Consider the following 21,866-nt stretch of genomic DNA (forward strand, 5'->3'; position numbering starts at 1 on the left):
AGCAAATAAACTATACCTTTAACATTGCCTGTTATATTTGAAGACATTGAAAACAGCAACAGATTTGCTATCTTTCCCGGTGCCACTTTTAAAATAGAAAATAATTCCAATTATTTCTCAACGACTTTAAATAAGTTTGATTATTTTTATTGCCATGGTCTTCCCAGAAAGGCTTCGTTCAAATGACTAGTTATTTGAGGAACTATGAGGAAGCCTTCTGATATGAATGCGTAATCAACATTGTAGTCTAGCAAGCCAGCGTTTCCATTTTTCTCTGAGAGGAAATTCAGTTTTGTTTCCACTGACAAGTACTTGTAATAAAATAATACATGATTCCAATCTTCAGCATAGTAAAAATGATAGTAAGGAAATCTTACCAAGTGTTAATTAAGGAATTCAGATTAGGATTATGCTAGTTATCTTTTAACATCAACAACCACAACACACACACACACACACGCACACACACACGAGAAAAATAGTCTTTTATTTCTCATCCTCCCACTAACAGATTGCGTGACTTTGAACAAGTCATAATCCCGTTTTTTAATCTTTAAACTGAGGGAGTTAAAAAAAAAAAGTCATACATGCTCATAGTTGAAACAGACAATATATGAATTCAAATAATTTAAGAGAGACTATGCTTTCAAACTGTTAGACTGTGATTATTTTTCATGTACTCTTTGAAGTACAGAATGATTGTTAAACCACCTTTTAATAAATTTGACATAACTTTTGTTTAAATGCGAACATTTTCAGAGGCTTCTATCACACTCTCAATATTATTAGCTTGGCCGGGTGCGGTGGCTCATGCCTATAATCCCAGCACTTTGGGAGGCCAAGGCGGGTGGATCACCTGAGGTCAGGAGTTCGAGAGCAGTCTGGCCAACATGGTGAAACCCATCTCTACTAAAAATACAAAAATTAGCAAGGCATGGTGGCGGGCACCAGCTTCTTGGGAGGCTGAGGCAGGAAAATCGCTTGAACCCAGGAGGCGGAGATTGCAGTGAGCCGAGATCGTACCACTGCACTCCAGCCTGGGTGACAGAATGAGGCTGTCTCAAAAATAAATAAATATATATATATATATATATATATATTTAGCTCAACTGCCCTCCCAACTTGAAATTTTGTATCAGCAAACACAGCCTTTGCTTTGATTACCAAGAAAAATTTCCCAAAATACTAAGAATGTAGTGCGTTGGTATGAATGGCTGTTTTGTGTTGATGTGTTATTTTCTGATCTATAGCTCCTTTTTTTTCCAATTTCTTATATATATATATACATTTTTTTTTTTTTTTTTTTTTTTTTTGGAGACTGGGTCTCACTCTGTCACCCAGGCTGGAGTGCATGGTTGTGATCATAGCTCACTGCAGCCTCAACCTCCTGGCCTCAAGCGATCCTCCAGCCTTAGCCTCCCAAAGCAATGGAATTACAGGTGTGAGCCACCATGCCCAGCTCTGGAACTCTTAAAAACTGATGAGAAAAGGCAAGTTAAAAGGTCAGAGGTGAGTAGAAAGACAAAAATGTACACACCGCTTCAAAAAGCAATCAAAGCACCATAGATTTAAAGCAGAATGGAAACAAGTCATGCACCATTCTAGGCCAAGAAAATCTTGTCTATGACCAAAAATCTTTCTTCCTGATGGACAACTTGAAACTTAGGACTGCTTGCATAGTTAGCAGGCTCTCAAGTGATATGCTCACATTTGGGCTTTTTGAAGTTTGATCGGCCATAATTTATGCCTTTTCTTTTCAAGCAGCAATCACGTCATGTTGTTCTCTCCAGGATGATAGAGTGAAGAACACTTAGGGCAAGTCTTCAGTTCACTTTGCATTTCACCCTGCAAAACGGTGCCTCCCAAGTAACAACTTTGTCCACCCCGTGAAGAAGATATCTTTCAGAAAATTCAATTGTTCTCAGTGATTTTAAGTGATACAGCATGAAATAGCTCATCAAACATAGACACTCACCTATGGCGTAAGCTGCACTCAGTCTGTGCAAGCCAGATGTTCCAAATCTTGATTCTGAGCATTTGTATTTCACCCCAGAAAGCTATCTGAATACAAGTGAGCCCACCATGCCCTAGCAATTGTGCAGAAAGTTACAAGGCAGTGGCTTACATGCTGTTCCTTAGAAGACATCTCAATCCCTTAGTAGAGGATCTATTTAAATGCTCTGGTGCCCAGAAGATGTACAAGATTGCTGTTGTTTTTAAAAAAATGTTTCTTCCCACCTTTAACAGACACCCTAGAGGCCTATAATCAACAGAATGATCAGAATGGTAGAGTTATTTAATACATACGTGGCAGAGATGCCTGGCGGATTACCACTGATTGGTGCTCCCTTTCTGTAGTACACACTTGTTGCTACAAGCAGCTGCCCAGCCAGACACTCCATTCCCAAACACCCACCGCACATCAATGCCACTTGCATTTTATTAGTCAAAACCCCCAACATGTCTCCACCATCTAGAAGGGCCAGTCCCAGATGGCAGAGTGAGAATTGCGGCGGGGGGGGCGGGGGGGGCGGGTGATGTGCGCCCCCTGCAGGCTGCGGGCAGTATCTGCTTTCTCTTTATTAGTAGCCACTCTGAGCAGCAAGATGGTTGAAAATGGCTTGATCTTAAGATGGAAGGAACCAGTATCCCTGAATCAACATCTGGGGGGAAAGCCACCCAGGAGGGTTGCCTGATAAAGAAGGAATATTTTACACTGTGCGAGAGAGAGTAAAATTTTGTGCTCAGACTTACGAGTTTTGAGAGCTTTTGTTAGAGCAGTGTGTCTACTCAAACCAAATGGTAGAAACTGAACAAATCTAATGGTCCATTTTCTTGGGAGCCAACTCTTGGGGGAAATGAAAGAAAAGCATAAAAAAGAGAAGGCAAAACAACAGAAGCAGAAAAACCCAAGAAAAGGAAATGAGTTGATTTCCTGGCTCAGCACCTCTAAGTATCTGCTCTTAGAAAAATCATTTCATTTATCTGAGGCAATGAGGAATAAGATGGACAGCTTGGATATCCATAGAGACATTTTTCTAAAAATATAAGCAAGAAAGATTACAAGTAATAAGTTTGCCATACTGAAAAATGAGCAAACTAGCAGCGATAAGATGGCTATAAAGCATTTTCAATACAGTATAATATTTTATCTGGGAGATAACCTACTAGAAAGAATAGAGCTGCAGAAAGGCAGAGAAATATTCAAGGGAAGAGGATGGGGTAGAAAAAAAACAGAAAAGTACAGACTCAAAGTAAGAGAAAGAGTCAAAGAAGTTAAAATAGTTTTCAAAAAAGTATTGGTTTATTGATTTATAATTTTTTTTAAATCTAGGAATTAGAGTTTGTCAGGCCTCTGAGCCCAAGCTAAGCCATCATATCCCCTGTGAACTGCAGGTATACATCGAGATGGCCTGAAGCAACTGAAGAACCACAAAAGAAGTGAAAATAGCCAATTCCTGCCTTAACTGATGACATTCCACCATCATGATTTGTTCCTGCCCCACCCTAATTATCAATTGACCTTGTGACATTCCTTCTCCTGGACAATGAATCTCAGGAGCTCCCCACTGAGCACCTTATGACCCCTGCCCCTGCCTGCAAGAGAAAAAACCCCTTTAACTGTCATTTTCCACTACCTACCCAAATCCTATAAAACTGCCCCACCCCTCTCTCCCTTTGCTGACTCCCTTTTCGGACTTGTTCTGCCTCCACCCAGGTGATTAAAAAGCTTTATTGTTCACACAAAGCCTGTTTGGTGGTCTCTTCACATGGACACGCCTAACAGAGATGGTATAAAAATGCTTTGAAAACCTAAGAAAAACATTCATTCAATTATTTGTTTATTCAACAAAAATTAATTGAGCAACTGCTGTATGCTGAACCCTTGTGATTGGCACCAGGGGATAGACGTGTGAACAAGAAATTGTCCCATTCATTTTGGAGCTCAAAATCGGAAATACAGAATAAAGAATTATGGCACAAAAGACCCTATCCCACTTGTTCTCCTAATGGCAACTGCCTAATTTTCGTTTATTCAAAAAATATAGTTTAGGGGAGAAAAAGAGCACTTTTCCCTCCCACTGTAACTCCATCTTTCTAAATCCTATTTTAGCAATGTGAAAGGGACAGATAGGCTGAAGAAAGAGAAAATTCTAAGTCTTTAACAGACCATGACAAAAATAGGGCCAGATAATTATTTCTAAGAAAATGAAATTACTTTTTTATCGCCATACACTGAATGGCTTTCCCCATTGTGCTCCCTAAGTCTGTAATAGCACTGATTATGGAACACACAACCCCTGACCATAGACAATACAACTGAAAAAATCAGTCTCCTGTGTGCAAAATAACATTTGTATAACAACAGGCAATTCATGCCTGCTCTCTCTAGACCTTTGCGGAACAGAATACCAGTGCAGGCTAATTATATAAGCTAGCTGAAAATTGCGTGTGTTTAATGGAAAGGCGTCCCCTTAAAGAATAGCTGAGAAAAGGTCTTAGCACCAAAAAACAAAATAACAGAGAAGGAGTGAGAGGGCAAACATGGGGGTATGGGCAGCTGGCATTCTCATTAGCATACTGCAGTTAACCACTTTTGTTGATGCACATCAAAGAGTTGTCAAATTCCCTGCCTTGAAAAAGATGCCTTCCATGATTAAAGAATTTTTTCCCTCGCTCACTCAGGTGTTTTGCAAAAACACACAGCTATTTGTCACTCTCAAGTTGAGAACTTTTGTCACTTTGTAAAGCAAAAGCAGGTAATGTCAGAGACCACTGAAGAGAGTCAAAGGCAAGTTTTACTCACTAATTTGCACATCTGTCAAGGAATATAGCCAGCTTTCCACAGGGTCCGGTGGAGCAAAGACCAATTTTCCCGTTCTACTTTTCCTGCATCATTTTGTCATATGTCTGATGTGTGGAGGGTGCCACAAAAGGTTTGGAACTCAAGTCCCTAAAGAAAAGCTTCATAAAGATCCTTGTAATACGCACATACCCAACAAACAACAGACAAAACAACAGCTTCAACATCAAAACCGGCAGGTAGTGCATCTCCAATGCATGAACTACTTTAAGTCCACCCCCAAAATCAGTGGCTTTATCATGAAAGGGGAGAAGCATCTGCAAAAGTGTCTGTTCCAACCAGTCTATAGAAACCTAGAGTCCTGGCAAGAATGATGGCCTGCTCCAATCAGGGAATTTAAGAAGGGATTAAAGGAGGGACTTTTCAGCCAGGCACAGTGGCTTAGGCCTGTAATCCCAACACTTTGGGAGGTCAAGGCGGGCGGATCATGAGGTCAGGAGATCAAGACCATCCTGGCTAACATGGTGAAACCCCGTTTCTACTAAAAATACAAAAAATTAGCCGGGCGTGGCAGGCGCCTGTAGTCCCAGCTACCGGGGAGGCTGAGGCAGAAGAATCCCGGAGGCAGTGGTTGCAATGAGCTGAGATCCCACCACTGCACTCCAGCCTGGGAGACAAGAGTGAGACTCCGTCTCAAAAAAAAAAACCGAAGGGACTTTTCCCAAAGATCTAGCTAGGCAGGTTGTAGAGAAATACAGGTACAATCGTAGGGGACTATTAACAGCTTATCCCTAAGTTCAAGGGTCCAGTGGAGGGAATGGAAGAGAGGGAGAGAGAGAGGGAAAGCTAGAGTGAAAGTGAGAGAGAAGGAGTAAGAATGAGAAAAGGAGAGGGTGAGAGACCTAATAATCACCTTAGCGTTTGTTCTGTGATACAGCACTTCATTCAGTCAAGGATGTAGGCCAGGAGTGTTGGGTCACACCTGTGAAAGGAAAATATCTTGGGCCCCCAAAATCACTAAGGAAAACTCAAGCTGGGAACTGCTTAGGGCAAACCTGCCTCCCATTCTATTCAAAGTTATCCCTCTGCTCACTAAGACAGATGCATATCTGATTGCCTCCATTGGAAAGACTAATCAGAAACTCAAAAGAATGCAACCGTTTGTCTCTCACCTATCTGCGACCTGGAAGTTCCCTCCTGGCTTGGAGGCTTCCTGCCTTTGCTTCAAGTTGCCCCACCTTTCCAGACCGAATCAATGTACTTCTTATATTGATTGATGTCTCATGTCTCCCTAAAATGTATAAAACCAAGCTATGCCCGACCACCTTGGACACATGTCATCAGGATGTCCTGAGGCTGAGTAACAGGTGTGTCCTCAACCGTGGCAAAATAAAAACTTTCTAAATTAACTGAGACCTGTCTCTGATTTTCTGGATTCACATTTGGTAACCATGAAGGGATTCTGAGTGGAGATGTCCCTCACCTTTGACAAATCTCCTTTTGGTGCCTGGTACCAGCATGAGCTAACTTTATAGCTCAAACCAGTAGGACAATTTGCTGAGGTCTGAGAGCACCCTCCAGAGAATCTCCGATCTCCCAAAATTTGGTTGAGATCTAAAGTTTATTTTTCTGTACAACTCCTTTTTGGGGGGACTTTACTTGCTTCCAACAGGAAGGCAAGTTTTGCTGCTTCCATGTCGATAGAAGTCAAGTACCTCCTTTATGGACCTTGAGCTCGCTTCCAACAGGGAAGATAAGTTTTGTTTTGTTTGTTTCCTGCTTCTAGGATGGTAGAGACAGTCTACAGCTTGAGACCCATCACTAAGTAAGAAACTGGTTTGGGATTCCGTCTTGCCAATTATTTTAAACAACAAAAGTTAGTGTTTAACAACCAACTGGTGTTAATTTCTGCTTTCACTTACAGCACGCAGAAGTCATATAATTTGTGTGATCATTGTTAGTTTTGCTTAATGGTTTTGTTGTTTCTTTCTGTCTTGGTCAAATCCGAAGGGGAACCCTAAATTATGGGCAACAGGATCTCTGAAGTGGGAGGAAAATGGCCATCAAAAGGAAAAAAAAGATTTTTAATTTTAACTACAAAAGGGGCTTTATTTACATAACAAGGCCACCTTTTTGCCAGCCAGACCAAACTGAAAGAGCAATGGCTGTACTTCTGAAATAGCAGCATTTTGTCCTAGCTGAAATATGGTAATAAGATTTAAAAAACAAATTTGTGTAAGGCGCTCCATGATTAAAAGTCAGCTTAATGAAAAGGCTAACAGCCAAGATGTATGTGTGTATGTGTATGTGTGTATGTGTACATGTTTGTGTGTATGTGTGTATGTGTACATGTTTGTGTGTGTGTGTATGTGTACATGTTTGTGTGTATGTGTGTATGTGTACATGTTTGTGTGTGTGTGTATGTGTACATGTTTGTGTGTATGTGTGTATGTGTACATGTTTGTGTCTGTGTGTATGTGTACATGTTTGTGTGTATGTGTACATGTTTGTGTTTGTGTGTATGTGTACATGTTTGTGTGTTTGCGTGTATGTGTATGTGTGTATGTGTGTGTGTATGTGTACATGTTTGTGTGTGTGTGTATGTGTGTTTCTGTGTATGTGTGTGTGTGTGTGTGTGTTTGTGGGTATGTGTACATGTTTGTATTTGAAAGGGCTTCATGTTTTGAGGGGTTTTTTTGTTTTTCTCTCCTAAGATCTTGTCTTTTTTTGAGCAAAAGTTTTTTTTTTTTCTTTATCTTCTCAGTTGACTGAGTTCTGTTGTCACGTGATTTTTTGACTATCATAGTTATTGCAACAGAGGTTACTTGGGTTTTTAAGGAAGAGTGTAGTTTAATTTTATGTTTAATTTGACTCAAATAAACATGAAAGTGTCTCCCTCTAGTACCACCAGACTTTTTCTCTCTATACCTTATGATGTAAATTTTGCTATTTGATTTTCATCTGAGTTGTTTCCTTTAATTTGCAAACTTAAGGCTATTTAGCTGACAACTACCTAGGGTTGTAAAACAGATTATCAAGAATTTGAAAGTCTATAATAGGAAAAAGGGGGTGGGGTTATAAATCTATAAAATGTACTTCCATTGGCATGCCTAATACGTCTTTATATGTATTTAGGTGTTGTGTACACAGTGTTTCACTACTAAAAATACACAAAAGAGCTCTAATTAATTGGCTTTTAAAAAAAGTGCTTAAATCAAATACCAAAAAAGACTAGACACATGCTTTTAAAGGTTATATAACTTAAGTAAAATCTTTAATAAATAAGCTGGCTTTAAAATTATTGGTAAAGTAATATTATAAGTGTCTTAAGAATTGCCAGCATACATTTTTGTTTGCATTTATTAATCAAGCAATTTCATACTTATCCTTGCCAAATACTATGACGTGTCAGAATTTGGCATGGGTTACAAAACTGTAAACCCAGCCCCAAACAGAATGATCTTTGCTTGTGTAATTTTTAATAAGTAAGACATTGATATGGGTTTAATGAAAATAGCTGTATCTCAAACTTAGTAAGATTATCATAACTTCTAATCCTGTGGCTTTAGGCAGCCTAGTCCACAGAAAATAAAGAGGTTTGTTTTGGGAAAGAACTGTTATCGTCTTTGTTTCAAAGCTAAACTATAAACTAAGTTTTTCCCAAAGTTAGCTTGGCCTGTGTTCAGGAATGAACAAGGACAGCTTGGAGGTTAACAGCAAGACGGAGTCAAGTCAAAATTTTTTCACGGTCTCAGTTATAATTTTGCAATGGTGGTTTCATAACTTTAAATCATGACTATCACGGTTTTCATAAATAATCTAGGTAAACTATTAAAATAAATAATTAGGTAAATGTAATGGGATAAATACTTGTAGACAAACTGGTCATAATTTAGAATATAAAGTTGTAATAAATTAAATAATAGACATTTCATTATTTGGGAATTTTCCAATAAAAGAAGTTTCAGTGATAAATTTTTTTTAAAATTAAGGTTATTACATCCATGTATCTTCTTGTAGGTGCTTTTTGTTTTGTTTTGTTTTGAGAGAGAGTCTTGCTCTTATCACCCAGGCTGGAGTGCAATGGTACAATTTCGGCTCACTGCAACTTCCTCCTCCCAGGTTCAAGCAGTTCTCCTGCCTCAGCCTCCAGAGTAGCTGGAACTTCAGGTCTCCGCCACCATGTCTGGCTAATTTTTGTATTTTTAGTGGAGACAGCGTTTCACCATGTTGGCCAGGCTGGTCTTAAACTCCTGACCTCAGGTGATCTGCCTGCTTCAGCCTCCCAAAGTGCTGGGATTACAGGCATGAGCCACTGCACCTGGCCCCTATATGCTTTTGAAGTCCTTGTAACATTGAGTTACAGGGCTTTAACTCCTGGGTTTAAAAAGGACATCAAGTCCTGCTAAATCTTAAACACTGATAGCAATTAAAGCCTTATCTTCAGGCCCCATACAAGATGCCAATCAAAATAAACTGCATGCCTGAGATACAGGGCAAGAAATTAAAGCTATTCAACGCCTCAAGGCCCAGGGACTACTGTGAAAGAGGTGGGCCCATAAGATCGTAAGGGCCGATTTTGAAAGTTAAAATAAGTTCAGTTTCTCTATAAATTAATCATTAGTGTCAAAGGCACACTGATGCAAAACTAGTATATGGATCCCTGTGTCAGATTAACAAGATTTTCTAGAAGCATTAACCAACTCCTTAATAAAGGTTATAAAGGTTATAAAAGGCTTGTGGAAGTTATATTTTATAATCAAGATTAAATTTTATAGACTGTTTACAAAATTTTGAACAAATGTAATTGGCTTCATGCTGTTTTTATTAGGGCTTCTTGTTTAGAAAATTAAGTCTCTTCTCACAAAGAATGAAGGTTTTCACTTTTTTTTTTAATACTTGAATTATCACTTTGGTTAAATAAATGACTTCACAATGACCTGTAATCCTATTTTGTAATATCAAGTGTTTTAAACCTTGGATATATGACAAACTTTCTAAAATCAAATTATAAATTGTGTCTTTTTCTAATCTAATTAATCCTTTAAGACATTAGGTTCCCTAAAGTCCAAAAAATGACATAATTTGGCTTATTTGGTATAAAAATTATACGGGAAGCATTGTCAAATATAAAGTGGTATTTAGTTTTCTTAGGGCTGTGTTTGTATAAATATGTTATTGATATGCATTCCAAAATTATGGGAAACTCCTGTAATTCTGATTTAACTTAGTGTACATTATCAGTAATAATCATAATTGTTATAATCATTGTGTGCCACAGAGGTAACAAATTTTCTTGTCAATTTTGTCTTTTGACTATGGCTGTGTGAAAACTTCTTTTTCATCCATGGACAATTGTTGTCTTGTTTTGTTCCTTTTTAGAGGGTGGTTTTATAATCAGCTATAAAACTTCAACAGGTGCTTTTAAATGCAGGTTTCTAATAACTTTGTAGATTGTGATATCAGAATGCAGGAAAAACTTTCAGAACTCAGGGAGAGCTAATATATTCATGAGTATCAAGCAAAACACAGGAATTAACTGCATGGACTAAACCAATCTTTTTGACTTTTTGCTTAAAATGTTTACTGATCCTTTGTTTTGTTTTTCAGAGTCTTAAAACATTTCTTTTGAGCTATTGACAGCTTTTAACAATTTAGTATACTCCCATGAACGAAATTTGGAGCATGTTTGTCTCTAACTGATTTCTCTGGAATTTGGAAACTATTTGTGAATATTCTTAACTTATGGCAATACAGTTATGTGCATAAGCACAATAGGAATGTGTTTTCATTTGTAACAGGACACAGTTGGAGAAACTGGTTATTTTACCAAGGCTTTGACTGGAATGCTGTGCTTTCCTTTAAAGAATCAAACTTGATTTATGGAGCCAATAAAGCCCTTGGAAAAACTGGCCTCAAATTTTGTGTACACAGTCCCTGTACAGGGTTTCTGACCTGTGGTAAAAACAGAATGTCACTTTCTGACAGGCACAGAACCCCCAGGTTAAACTTGGAACCTCAAGAGGAGAGGAAATTCACGAAACTAGTTAAGTATTTGATGGCACAAATCCATGGCTGGGCTTGGCTTTTAAAAAGTCTTATCTGAGATTCTGTCTATGGAACAGAGTTCCATCAAAGCCAATTTAAAAAACTACGTAAAAAATAATTATTCATGCTGCACTGTATACAAATAATTAGGCCAAGTATAATAAGCAAACCAGTGCTACCATGATTTGTCTTTAGTAACATGGGAAACTGGAGAGAGAAAAAAATTGTGTTTCAGAACGATAGTACACGTGTTAGATTCTAGTCTCACCTAATGTTTTATTTTCCATTTTTATTATTTTCTACAGTTTCAACCAAATTCTAATTTTTCTTGGCTACAAGTCTTCAAAATAATGTTTTCCATTTTTTTTTTCCATTTTTCCTAATTTGGAGTCACTAAAATCTAAGCTGTGCTTTCTTCAAACCATGAGAACTGAAGCCAGACAATTTAAACTTAAGAAGAAAATAACAGCAACCAATTTACATACATAAGCCACTTTCATACCTACCTACTAATGTATGGACTTCTGAGTAATGTGGCCTATATCGATTTTTCCAGGATTGTTCTTTTGTTTGTTGTTTTTTCCCCCTTCCTCCTCCTAATTTTCTTTTCACAGGACAGGAGACTAAACAACCTGCTAAAATGAACTTTCCGGACCTACCCATCTAGGAATAAACCATCCTAGCCATGAAAGATCAGATGAAACCTGAGACCAGAGACTCTTTTTTTTTTTTTTTTTGTAAAATCCTTTCTCCAAAAGATTTTAAAAAAGAAAAAGGGTGAAATGTGAAAGGAAAATATTTGGGCCCCCAAAAATCACTAAGGAAAACTCCAGCTGGAAACTGCTTAGGGTAAACCTGCCTCCCATTCTATTCCAAGTTATCCCTCCCCTCACTAAGATAGATGCATATCTGATGGCCTTCTTTGGAAAGGCTCACCAGAAACTCAAAAGAATGCAACCATTTGTGTCTCACCTATTTGTGACCTGGAAGTTCCCCCCACACTTCGAGTCTTCCTGCCTTTGCTTCAAGTTGTCACCCCCTTTCCAGACTAAACCAAGTTACTTCTTACATATAATGATTGATGTTGTCATGCGTGACTGTGTGAAGAGACCACCAAACAGGCTTTGTGTGAGCAATAAAACTTTTTAATCACCTGGGTGCAGGCAGAGTGAGTCGGAAAAAGCAGTCAGCGAAGGGAGATGGGGTGGGAGCAGTTTTATAGGATTTAGGTAGGTAGTGGAAAAGGACAGTTAAAGGGAGTTGTTCTCTTGCAGGCAGGGGCAGGGGTCACAAGGTGCTCGGTGGGGAGCTCTGGAGACATATTGTCCAGGAGAAGGAATGTCACAAGGTAATGTCATCAGTAAAGGCAGGAACTGGCTATTTTCACTTCTTTTTGTGGTTCTTCAGTTGCCTCAGGCCATCTAGATGTATACGTGCAGGCTTGGGCTCAGAGGCCTGACAGAGGTCTCATGCCTCCTTAAAATGTATAAAATCAGGCTGTCCCCCAGCTACTTAGGGCAAGTGTTGTCAGGACTTCCTGAGGCTGTGTCACGGGCGCATTCTCAACCTTGGCAAAATAAACTTTCTAAATTAACTGAGACCTGTCTCAGATTTTCTGGGTTCACGTGCCTGTAAACACAACACTTTGGGAGACCAAGGCAGGAGGATCACTTGCACCCAGGAGTTTGAGACCAACCTGGGCAACACAGAAAGACCCCATCTCTACAAAAAATAAAAATTAGCCAGCCATGGAGGCATGCACCTGTCTTCCTGGCTATTCAGGAAGGTGAGGCAGGAGGATCGCTTGAATACAGGAGGTCAAGGCTGCAGTGAGCTGTCTTCTCACCACTGCACTCCAGCCTGGGTGACGGAGTGAGACTCTGTCACACACACACACACACGCGCACACACACAGGCCGGGCACGGTGGCTCGGACCTGTAATCCCAGCACTTTGGTAGGCTGAGTCGGGCAGATCACAAGGTCAGGAGATCGATCACAAGGTCAGGAGCCTGGCCAATATGGTGAAACCCTGCCTCTACTAATAACACAAAAATTAGCCAGGAGTGGTGGCACGTGCCTGTAGTCCCAGCTACTCGGGAGACCGAAGCAGGAGAATCACTTGAATCCGGGTGGCGGAGGTTGCAGTGAGTTGACATCGCGCCACTGCACTCCAGCCTGGGTGACAGTGAGACTCTATCTCCAAGAAAAAAGAAACAAAAGCATGTAGTTAACCCGCAACGACACCAAAAACAGAGTTTCTTCTCCTTCCTCCTGCAAGGCTCTTGTATTGGTTCGAACCCTGAGAGAACGCCAACAAACAACACAAGGCAGTGTGGAGCAACAGGCAGTTTTAATGAGTGCCTGACAGCAGACAGGCCGACACCTAAAATGGCGTCAGCCCCAACTGAGGACGGGCAGGGGTTTTATAGTCTCCTGTAAACAGGAAGTGGGTCTGATGTAACTGCTACGTGGTACCCGGTCGGCCTCTCTCTGGGTCTTCAGAACAGCTCTCTCCCGGCTTCTGCTATCTTGCTGACGCACGCTGATGACGTAAGTGGCCTTGCGCCCTGGGACTGGGCCTGAGAAGGGAGGAGTTATTCAGGCCTCCGCCAGCTTCAAGGTCCCGGGAAAAGTCTTTCACCTCCCTCTTTCTGATCTCTTTTTCATGCTCCTCCTTGGTCCAAAGAAAAACCGGATGGCAAAAGAGCCCAGAACCTATTGGTAAGTTCCACGTATGTCAGCCTCCCTGGGAAAAGTCAGGCAGAGATGAAATGGGGGGTGAAAAGCTATGAGGGTGAAAGTGGATTGAGTGGGGCCAGTGGAAGACACACAGCACCGTGGATTCCCCTCGCAAGCTTAAGGCCCGCTAGTTGGACTTTAAGGAAAAGAAAACAAGAACTTTTTTTTTTTTTTGAGACGGAGTTTCACTCTTGTCACCCAGGCTGGAGTGCAATGGCACGATATTGGCTCACCGCAACCTCCGCCTCCTGGGTTCAAGAGATTCTTCTGCCTCAGCCTCCCGAGTAGCTGGGATTACAGGCATGTGCCACCACGCCCAGCTAATTTTGTATTTTTAGTAGAGACGGGGTTTCTCCATGTTGGTCAGGCTGGTCTCGAACTCCCCACCTCAGGTGATCCGCCCGCCTCAGCCTCCCAAAGTGCTAGGATTACAGGTGTGAGCCACCACGCCCGGCCCAGAAAACAAGGATTTTAATAGGGCTATCCTTCTGTGAGAAACGGAGCTAACATACAGGACTGGAATGCTGTCAAATCGATTAACTCAAATCAGAGATCTTAGCCAGTATCAGGCTTTCCTAATCATTTCAAGGATCTGCAGAGAAATGAGGGGAAATGGGGCTAGAGGTGAAGTGAAAAAGTTAAGAGGTTTGTGCTGAACTCTGGGAGAGAGATTGCAACTCCTTTTACTTGTCAGGATAGAATAGACTATGATATGATAACAACGCCAAACTCTCAATTGCTTTACAAAACAAAGGTTTGTTTCTTGCCCATGAAATGCCCACTGTATATCTGGAGGGCCATCTAGGACAGCTGTGTTGCGTGTGGTTTAAGGCTTGCAATGGTTCATTTTCTGTGTCGACTTGACTGGGCTCAGGCATGCCCAGATAGCTGGTAAAACATAATTTCTGGTTGTGTCAACAGACTCAGACAAAGCAGAGACAGGCTTGGGACATCAAGGGTGGACACCCCAGTCCTGTCTTCCCACACTGCACATGGCCCAGGATAGTAGGTGAGGTTTCTAGGTGAGGTCAGTGGGCTTCCTCACACAGCAGGAACCTTTGAATTGTTCAACGGTTTCTCTTTTAGACCCAGGGAGTTCCACAGCCTTTGAGCCATTCTCCAGGGAGTCCTGCCTCCCGGATCCTGGATGCCATTAACTTTAAGCAGGACCTCAGCCAGAGATCAGCCTGGTAGGGACACTCAATGGATGTGTCTCTTCCTCTAAGCAAATATCGTTAGTCTATTTACCCAGAGGCTCAGTGGAGAAACAGGTTAAACCAGTTTACCTACCTTGGTTTCTTTATCCCCAGGTCAAACTCCAACACCCCCAGGGAAGGGAAGGAATGCATTAGAGGCAGCTGCATAAACACTGTTTCTAACATTAAAAGAAGAGGCGTGTGTGTGTGTGTGTGTGTGTGTGTGTGTGTGAAAGAGAGTGAGAGAAAGAGAATTATTATTAGGAAGAGAAAGCGAAAAACATGAAGGCAGGAAGACCACTCACTGGGTCTTCCTTGTATAGGATTGGCATGTGGAAATCAGCAATACCTCTTACTGAAACCATCTTTGAAATTATAACTGAGGAAATCATGACATGAAAGAAATCAGACCTAACCGACTCCATCTTGCTTCTAATCTTTAAGCTGTCCTCGTTTATTCCTGGGTGTAGGCAGAACTAACTTTGAGAAGGAATTCAGTTCGTGGTTTGACTCTGAAACAAAATTGATAATAGCCTTTTCCTGAAAGGACCCCCTTCTGCCAGGGGACCAGTCTGCCTTTGCAGGACTAACAAATTAGCTACAAGATTAGAAATTGCAGTTTAGGGGTCATGCGGACTCTGGCTCCAAGAGTCTGAACCTCCCCATGTTGCTCCTGGGGATACCATCACTATTGTAAAACCTAAGATCAGTACTTGAGATATTTTTCAGACCCTAGACTGGATGGATCAGTTGACACCCCCCAGACTCGTAATGTGGCTCAGCCAGTTCTGCCATCCCACCCAGGAACAGAAGATGGCAAGAAAAACTCACTTCAACTCCCTGATTCGCTCCAACCTGACCATCAGCACTCCCCACTTCCCAAGCGCCTACGCTCCAAATTATCTCTAAAAACTCTGATCACCGATCCAACGCTCAGGGAGACTGATTTGAGTAATAAAACTCCGGTCTCCCACACAGCCAGCTCTGCGTGAATTACTCTTTCTCCATTGCAATTCCCCTGTCTTGATAAATCGGTTCTGTGTAGGCAGTGGGCAAGGTGAAACCATTGGGCGTTTACATTATCCTGAACTATCTTCAAATGTTGTCAGGCAAGCATAAAGCAAGATGAAACTCGGATTACTTCCTTTCAGGGAGGTTACAGGCATAACCTCGTGTCCCTGCCCGACACACACACATCCTTTGTCCAGCACCATTGGACTGGGCACCTACTAGGAACAATCAGCACTGTGCTTCTCACATCAGAGTCTCAGGCCACCAGTGCCTCTTCCATGTAGAAGAGGCATGGAGCACTTGGATTTCCTTTTTTTAAAGGAGATGATGTAGCAAACCCTCTAAAATCTAGGACTGTAAGCAGCGCAGGGGAAGCTGAGGGAGTGTCACAGCTGAGAATGGGGGTAAATCATTCACCTGCTGAAACTGTAAGCACAATTTTGTACAAGTGTGTATTTTTCTAGGATAGCTTTCAGAATACACATCAGGTTCTCAAAAGGATTGAGGGCCTATAAAAATTTAGCAAGTAAAACTACATGGTGTTTTGAGGAGTTTTTTGGTTGATTTTAGGGACAAGATCTCGGTCTGTCACCCAGGCTGGACGCAGTGGTGCAGTCATAGCTCACTGCAGCCTTGAACTCCTGGGCTCAAGCAATTCTTCCTCAACCTCCTGAGTAGCTGAAACTACAGACCTGAGCCACCACATTCAGCTAAATTTTAAAAATTAGTTTTAGAGTCAGGGTCTTGCTCTGTCCCCTGGGCTGGAGTGCAGCGGTGCCATCATAGCTCACTGCAACCTTGAATTCCTGGGTTCAAACGATCCTCCTGGCTCCGCCTCTTGAGTAGCTGGGATTACAGGCACATGCCACCCAACTTTAATTATTTTTTGTAGAGATGGGGGTCTTGCTATGTTGCTAAGCCTGGTCTCAAACTCCTGGCCTCAAGCAATCCTCTAGCCTCTGCCTCCCCAAGCACTGGGATTACAGCCATGAGCCACCGCACCTGGCCCCTACATGGTATTTTTAACAAATGCGGATCCAGGGACAAATAAGTTGAGTCCCACTGCCAGGGTCTGACCCTGGTACACATTGTTTGGCCCCGGGTCCATCATGCTCATTAACAGGAGCTTCAGAGCCCAATGGTAAGCCTGAGAGTGAACACAGTCTCATATTCCAAATGACTTCAGAGACACTGTCAAACATTCTGAATATAAAACCCTTGTAAAAGGAAATTAAATGTGAAGAGTAGAACTTACCCTTTCGTTTTGTTAGAGAAAGACTCAATGCCATATTGCAGATTTTTGCATTTCTCCGTCAGTTGGAGCGACTTCTCATTCAGATATGTGCTGTTTCATGAAAGAGATTTTTAAAAAGATTGATTTAAAATGAGAGCTTATAAGATATTGTTAACAAAAATCAGATTTAATTGATAAAGTGTGTCCAAATGAAGTCTGATTTTTACTCCATTATTGGATTTCTCCATGGAAAAGGAAATTAATATTTTCACCTCTGATGGGTCTAAATGAAAAAAAAAAAAAAAACAACTTATGCTGTAAAGTCAAACATAACTCTATTTTGAAGACTTTTTTTTTTTTTTTTTTTTTGAGATGGAGTTTCGCCCTTGTTGCCCAGGCTGGCGTGCAGTGGCACGATCTCAGCATACTGCAACCTCCACCTCCCTGGTTCAAGCGATTCTCCTGCTTCAGCCTCCCGAGTAGCTAGGATTATAGGCGCCTGCCATCACACCTGGCTAATTTTGTATTTTTAGTAGAGACGGGGTTTCTCCACGATGGTCCGGCTGGTCTCGAACTCTCAACCTTAGATGATCCATCCGCGTCAGCCTCCCAAAGTGCTGGGATTACAGGCGTGAGCCATCGCGCCTGGCCTTTGAGGACTTTATACTGCTAGGTTTTCATATCCTGAGGTTAGTATTTACAATGAACAAGTTACTTAATAGTTTTAATCACTGTGCGTTTATTTTATATTTATTTATTTATTTATTTTTGAGATAGAGTCTTGCTCTGTCGCCCAGGCTGGAGTGCAGTGGTGCATCTCGACTCACTGCAAGCTCTGCCTCCCGGGTTCACGCCATTCTCCTGCCTCAGCCTCCCGAGTGGTGTGACTACAGGCGCCTGCCGCCATGCCCAGCTAATTTTTTGTGTTTTTTTAGTAGAGACGGGGTTTCAGCATGTTAGCCAGGATGGTCTCGATCTCCTGACCTCGTGATCCGCCCACCTGGGCCTCGCAAAGTGCTGGGATTACAGGCGTGAGCCACCGTGCCCAGCCGCGTTTATTTTTAAAGGATGTTTTCTTTGGTAGAAAATATGCAGATGTAGGAGATCATTAACTCTCTCCATAATGAACACAAATCTGGCCTTTAATTATTCCGATAGCTGCAATATACTGGCCTGGTGCTATTTGTTTTATAAACTTTGAAAATTGGAGGTGGAACAAAAGAAAAAAAATCCAAAGTCAGGTTAAGGACATGGGTTACAAAGTTAGCCTGCCTAATGAGCCTCATGGACATAGGCATGTTATTTAACCCACTCCAGGCATAGACTTCCATATTTCTAAATCAAGGATAATTGTGCTTACCTCATAGTGTTATTGCCATGATATATGTATGCTAAGAAAACAACGTAAACCACTTGTAACATGCGTCACATATATTAAGTGCTAAAAAAAAAATCAACTATCTCTTTCCTTAGACTTAAAAAATATATGTGCAACTCTAACTTGCTGTTAATGCATTTATTTCATCATCCTGAAGGTATTCGTCGATAGCCTAATATGGGTTGGGCCCACACACAGGTTATTTAGGACAGAGAGGAGGAGAAAATAGACATGGTCTCATTCCCTAATGGAGCTTGCAGTCTGATTAAGGAGAAAGATATCAATCCACAAATAACCACACAAATGAATATGGAATTGTGAACTGTGATTGGTTATGGTTGAACCAGAGTAGGCGGCTCAGAGGAGTAGGTCTCTACTCACACTGAGGGGTCAGAGGAGGCCTCCAAGGGAGTGTCATTTAAATGGAGACACCCAAGGATGATCCAAACAAAGTGGGTAGTGCGTTCAAGTCAGAGGAAAAAGTGTGTGCAGGCCAGGCGCAGTGGCTCACACCTCTAGTCCCAGCAGTTTGGGGAGCTGAGGCAGGCAAATCACTTGAGCCCAGGAGTCCAAGGCTGCAGTGAGCCATGATCGGGCCACTGCACTCCAGCCTGGGTGACAGAGTAAGACCCTGTCTCAAAAAAATAAATGTGCAATGGTTCCAAAATGGGGAGCAGCCTGGATTATCTGAGGAAATGAAAAGATAATAGGATTCAAGGCTGAAGAGCCATGGGGTGATTGCAGAGAAATGAGGAGAAATGGGGCAAGAGAGGAAGTAAAAAAGTTAGGAGGTTTCTATAGGATTCTAGGAGAGAGCTGATGGCAACTCCTTTTACTTGTCAGGATAGAATAGACTATGATGTGATAACAAACAACATCAAGCTCTCAATTGCTTTACAAAACAAAGGTTTGTTTCTTGCCCATGAAATGCCCACTGTATGTCTGGAGGCATGTCTACGGCAGCTGTGCTCCATGTGGCTTAGGGCTTAGGGTTCATTTTCTGTGTCAACTTGATTGGGCAAAGGGGTGCCCGGATAACTGGTAAAACATGATTTCTGGGTGTGGCTGTGAAGGTATTTCTGGAACAGATAAGTATTTGAATCAGTAGGCTGAGTAAAGGCTGCCCTCACCAATGTGGGTGGGCAGCATCCAATCTGCTGAGCACTTGGATAGAACAAAAAAGTGGAGGAAGGGTGAGTTCACTCTCTCGAGCTGGGACGTCGTTTTCTTCTGCCCTTGGACATCGGTGCTCCTGGTTCTAGGACCTTCATATTCAGACTGGAACTTATACTGTTGGCCCCATGGTTTCCATCAAAGTCTTTTCAGCCTTTGGGCTTAGACTGAACTACACCACTGGCTTTCCTCAGGCTCCAGTTTGGAGAAGGCAGGTCATGGGACTTCTCGGCCTCCCCTAATTATGGGAGCTAATCCCTCGTAATAAATCTCTTGCTATCTCTCTATTGTTTCTGTTTTTCTAGAGAACTCTGACTAATACAGGGATCTAAATTGCTTCAGTCTTGTGGCACCTTCATTTCAATAACCTGCTTCCATAATTGATGTGGCAGGAGAAGAACATGCTGGAAGGTCTTGCCTTGTATCCACATGTTTGAACCAGAATTACAATGCATCATTGGCCAGAGCGGGTCACATGCCCCACCTGATTGCAACGTGGGAGTCAGAAATGAGCCACCCTCCTGTGTCCCCAGAGAGGAGATCTGACACAGGTGTAACTGGAGACTTCACCACACCTGTGTCCATCGGCAGGAAGAGAAGTGAACAGATTTGGAGATCCATTCTAGAGGCAAGACTGACGGGATTTCCTAGGAGATTGGATGTGGGAAGTGAGGGATAGGAAGACATAAAGGTAAAGAAATAAACAAGACAGATTCATAATTAATTCTCCAATATTTCTCAGAAATCCTTTCTAAAAACACTGCCTGCAGAGTACACATGGGCTCACAAAAGTCCCTCTTAATCCTGATAGAATATCTCCCCCGCTACTTCCTTCCCACCTCCCTCTAGTTCAGTCTCCTTGCATCACCCTCTGTGCTTTCTGAATGTATTATACTGTCCAAGGATTTGTTTCCCGTTTGCCTTGTATTTTATGCAGGCAGGACTGTTAATGAAGTGAATTACCAAGCCAGCAATGCTTTGAATTATGATGGCGTTGCAGTATTGAATTGTGAAACTGTGACCAGTATGCACCAATAGGATTGTGTCTCCTATGCCTCTTCTTAAATCAGAGAGGGTATCTTTTTAAATAAAAACTCAGAACAGGTTTAGTTGGGCAAACAAAAATCACAGAAGATACGTGGAAACAAATGAGAGGATCTGGGGTAGAAGTGGAGGTGACAGAATGAAGTCCTGGGGACCAGACAGGGTCTTCGGAGTCAGCAAGGCCAGTCTCTGAATCTGGGCTCCACTCTCTGACTTTAGCTCTTGAGATTTGGGATTGCCTTTAAGAAAAAAAAAAAAAAAAAAAAAAAATCCTTACCCAATAAAGGAATTTTAGGAATTTAATGGGATGTATATAAAAACACCTGACAAGCAGAAGTCAGTAAATAAATGTGTTCTTACTCTCTCAAAGTTGTTATTGCATTACTTCCTCAAATCAGTCATTGTTATTGCCATAGAGGTAGGAAGCATCTCACACTGGTAAGAAGTCACCCAGTAATGAAAGGTACAGACAGAGAAGCCCTTTTAGTTATCTTTGCCTCTATACCTTCCCTGTCCCCTCCTTTTCATTTCAAGAGTCTTCAGAGTTTTCTTCCTTTTTTCATCTAATGTCATTCAAACTTGCTCCAGAAAGAGACCTTCTCAATTCTGGGATAAGAGAGGACACTAGCTGTGAGCAGATCCCATCTAAGAGGTTGGGGCACACCACAAGTGAAGACATTGGGTTGAGTCCTTTTTTAAAAAATGCTGATGTGGGGACATCTCTCAGACAAGTCATAGGGGATTGAGAGAAATTGCTCAAGGTGAAAGTAGGAATTGCAAAGACTCTAAACCAGGAACAACATGGTGGCACAAGAGATGGCTGCAAGACAAGCGTGGGCTGATTTGTAAGCCCAGGAAGGATTACTGGATGATATGGTTTGGCTGTGTCCCCACCCATATCTCATCTTGAATTACAGCTTTCACAATTCCCACGTGTTGTGGGAAGGACCCTGTCGGAGAAAATTGAATCACAGGGGGGCAGTTTCCCCCATACTGTTCTCATGGTAGTGAATAAGTCGATGGTTTTATAAGGGGAAACCCCATTCGCTTGATTCTCATTCTCTCTCTTGTCTACCACCATGTAAGACATGTCTTTCGCCTCCCCAGCCACGTGGAACTGAGTCCATTAAATGTCTTTTTCTTATAAATTACCCAGTCTTGGGTTTATCTTTATCAGCAGCATGAAAATCGACTAATATACTGGGGATCATATCACATCCTGCTGCAGGAGAACTCCT

At 41.7% G+C, this 21,866-nt stretch overlaps 1 protein-coding gene across 1 annotated transcript in view; it reads right to left on the reverse strand.

Moving 5' to 3' along the window:
- ST8SIA6 (ST8 alpha-N-acetyl-neuraminide alpha-2,8-sialyltransferase 6) overlaps positions 1–21,866 on the reverse strand; it is a 136,596-nt gene that overhangs the window by 55,790 nt on the left and 58,940 nt on the right. The window contains exon 3 of the mRNA XM_054435551.2: positions 17,055–17,144. Coding sequence (XP_054291526.1) covers positions 17,055–17,144 — 90 coding nt within the window. The remainder of the gene's footprint in view (positions 1–17,054; positions 17,145–21,866) is intronic.

Source organism: Pongo pygmaeus, chromosome 8, assembly GCF_028885625.2.
Source record: "Pongo pygmaeus isolate AG05252 chromosome 8, NHGRI_mPonPyg2-v2.0_pri, whole genome shotgun sequence".
Lineage (NCBI taxonomy): Eukaryota > Metazoa > Chordata > Mammalia > Primates > Hominidae > Pongo > Pongo pygmaeus.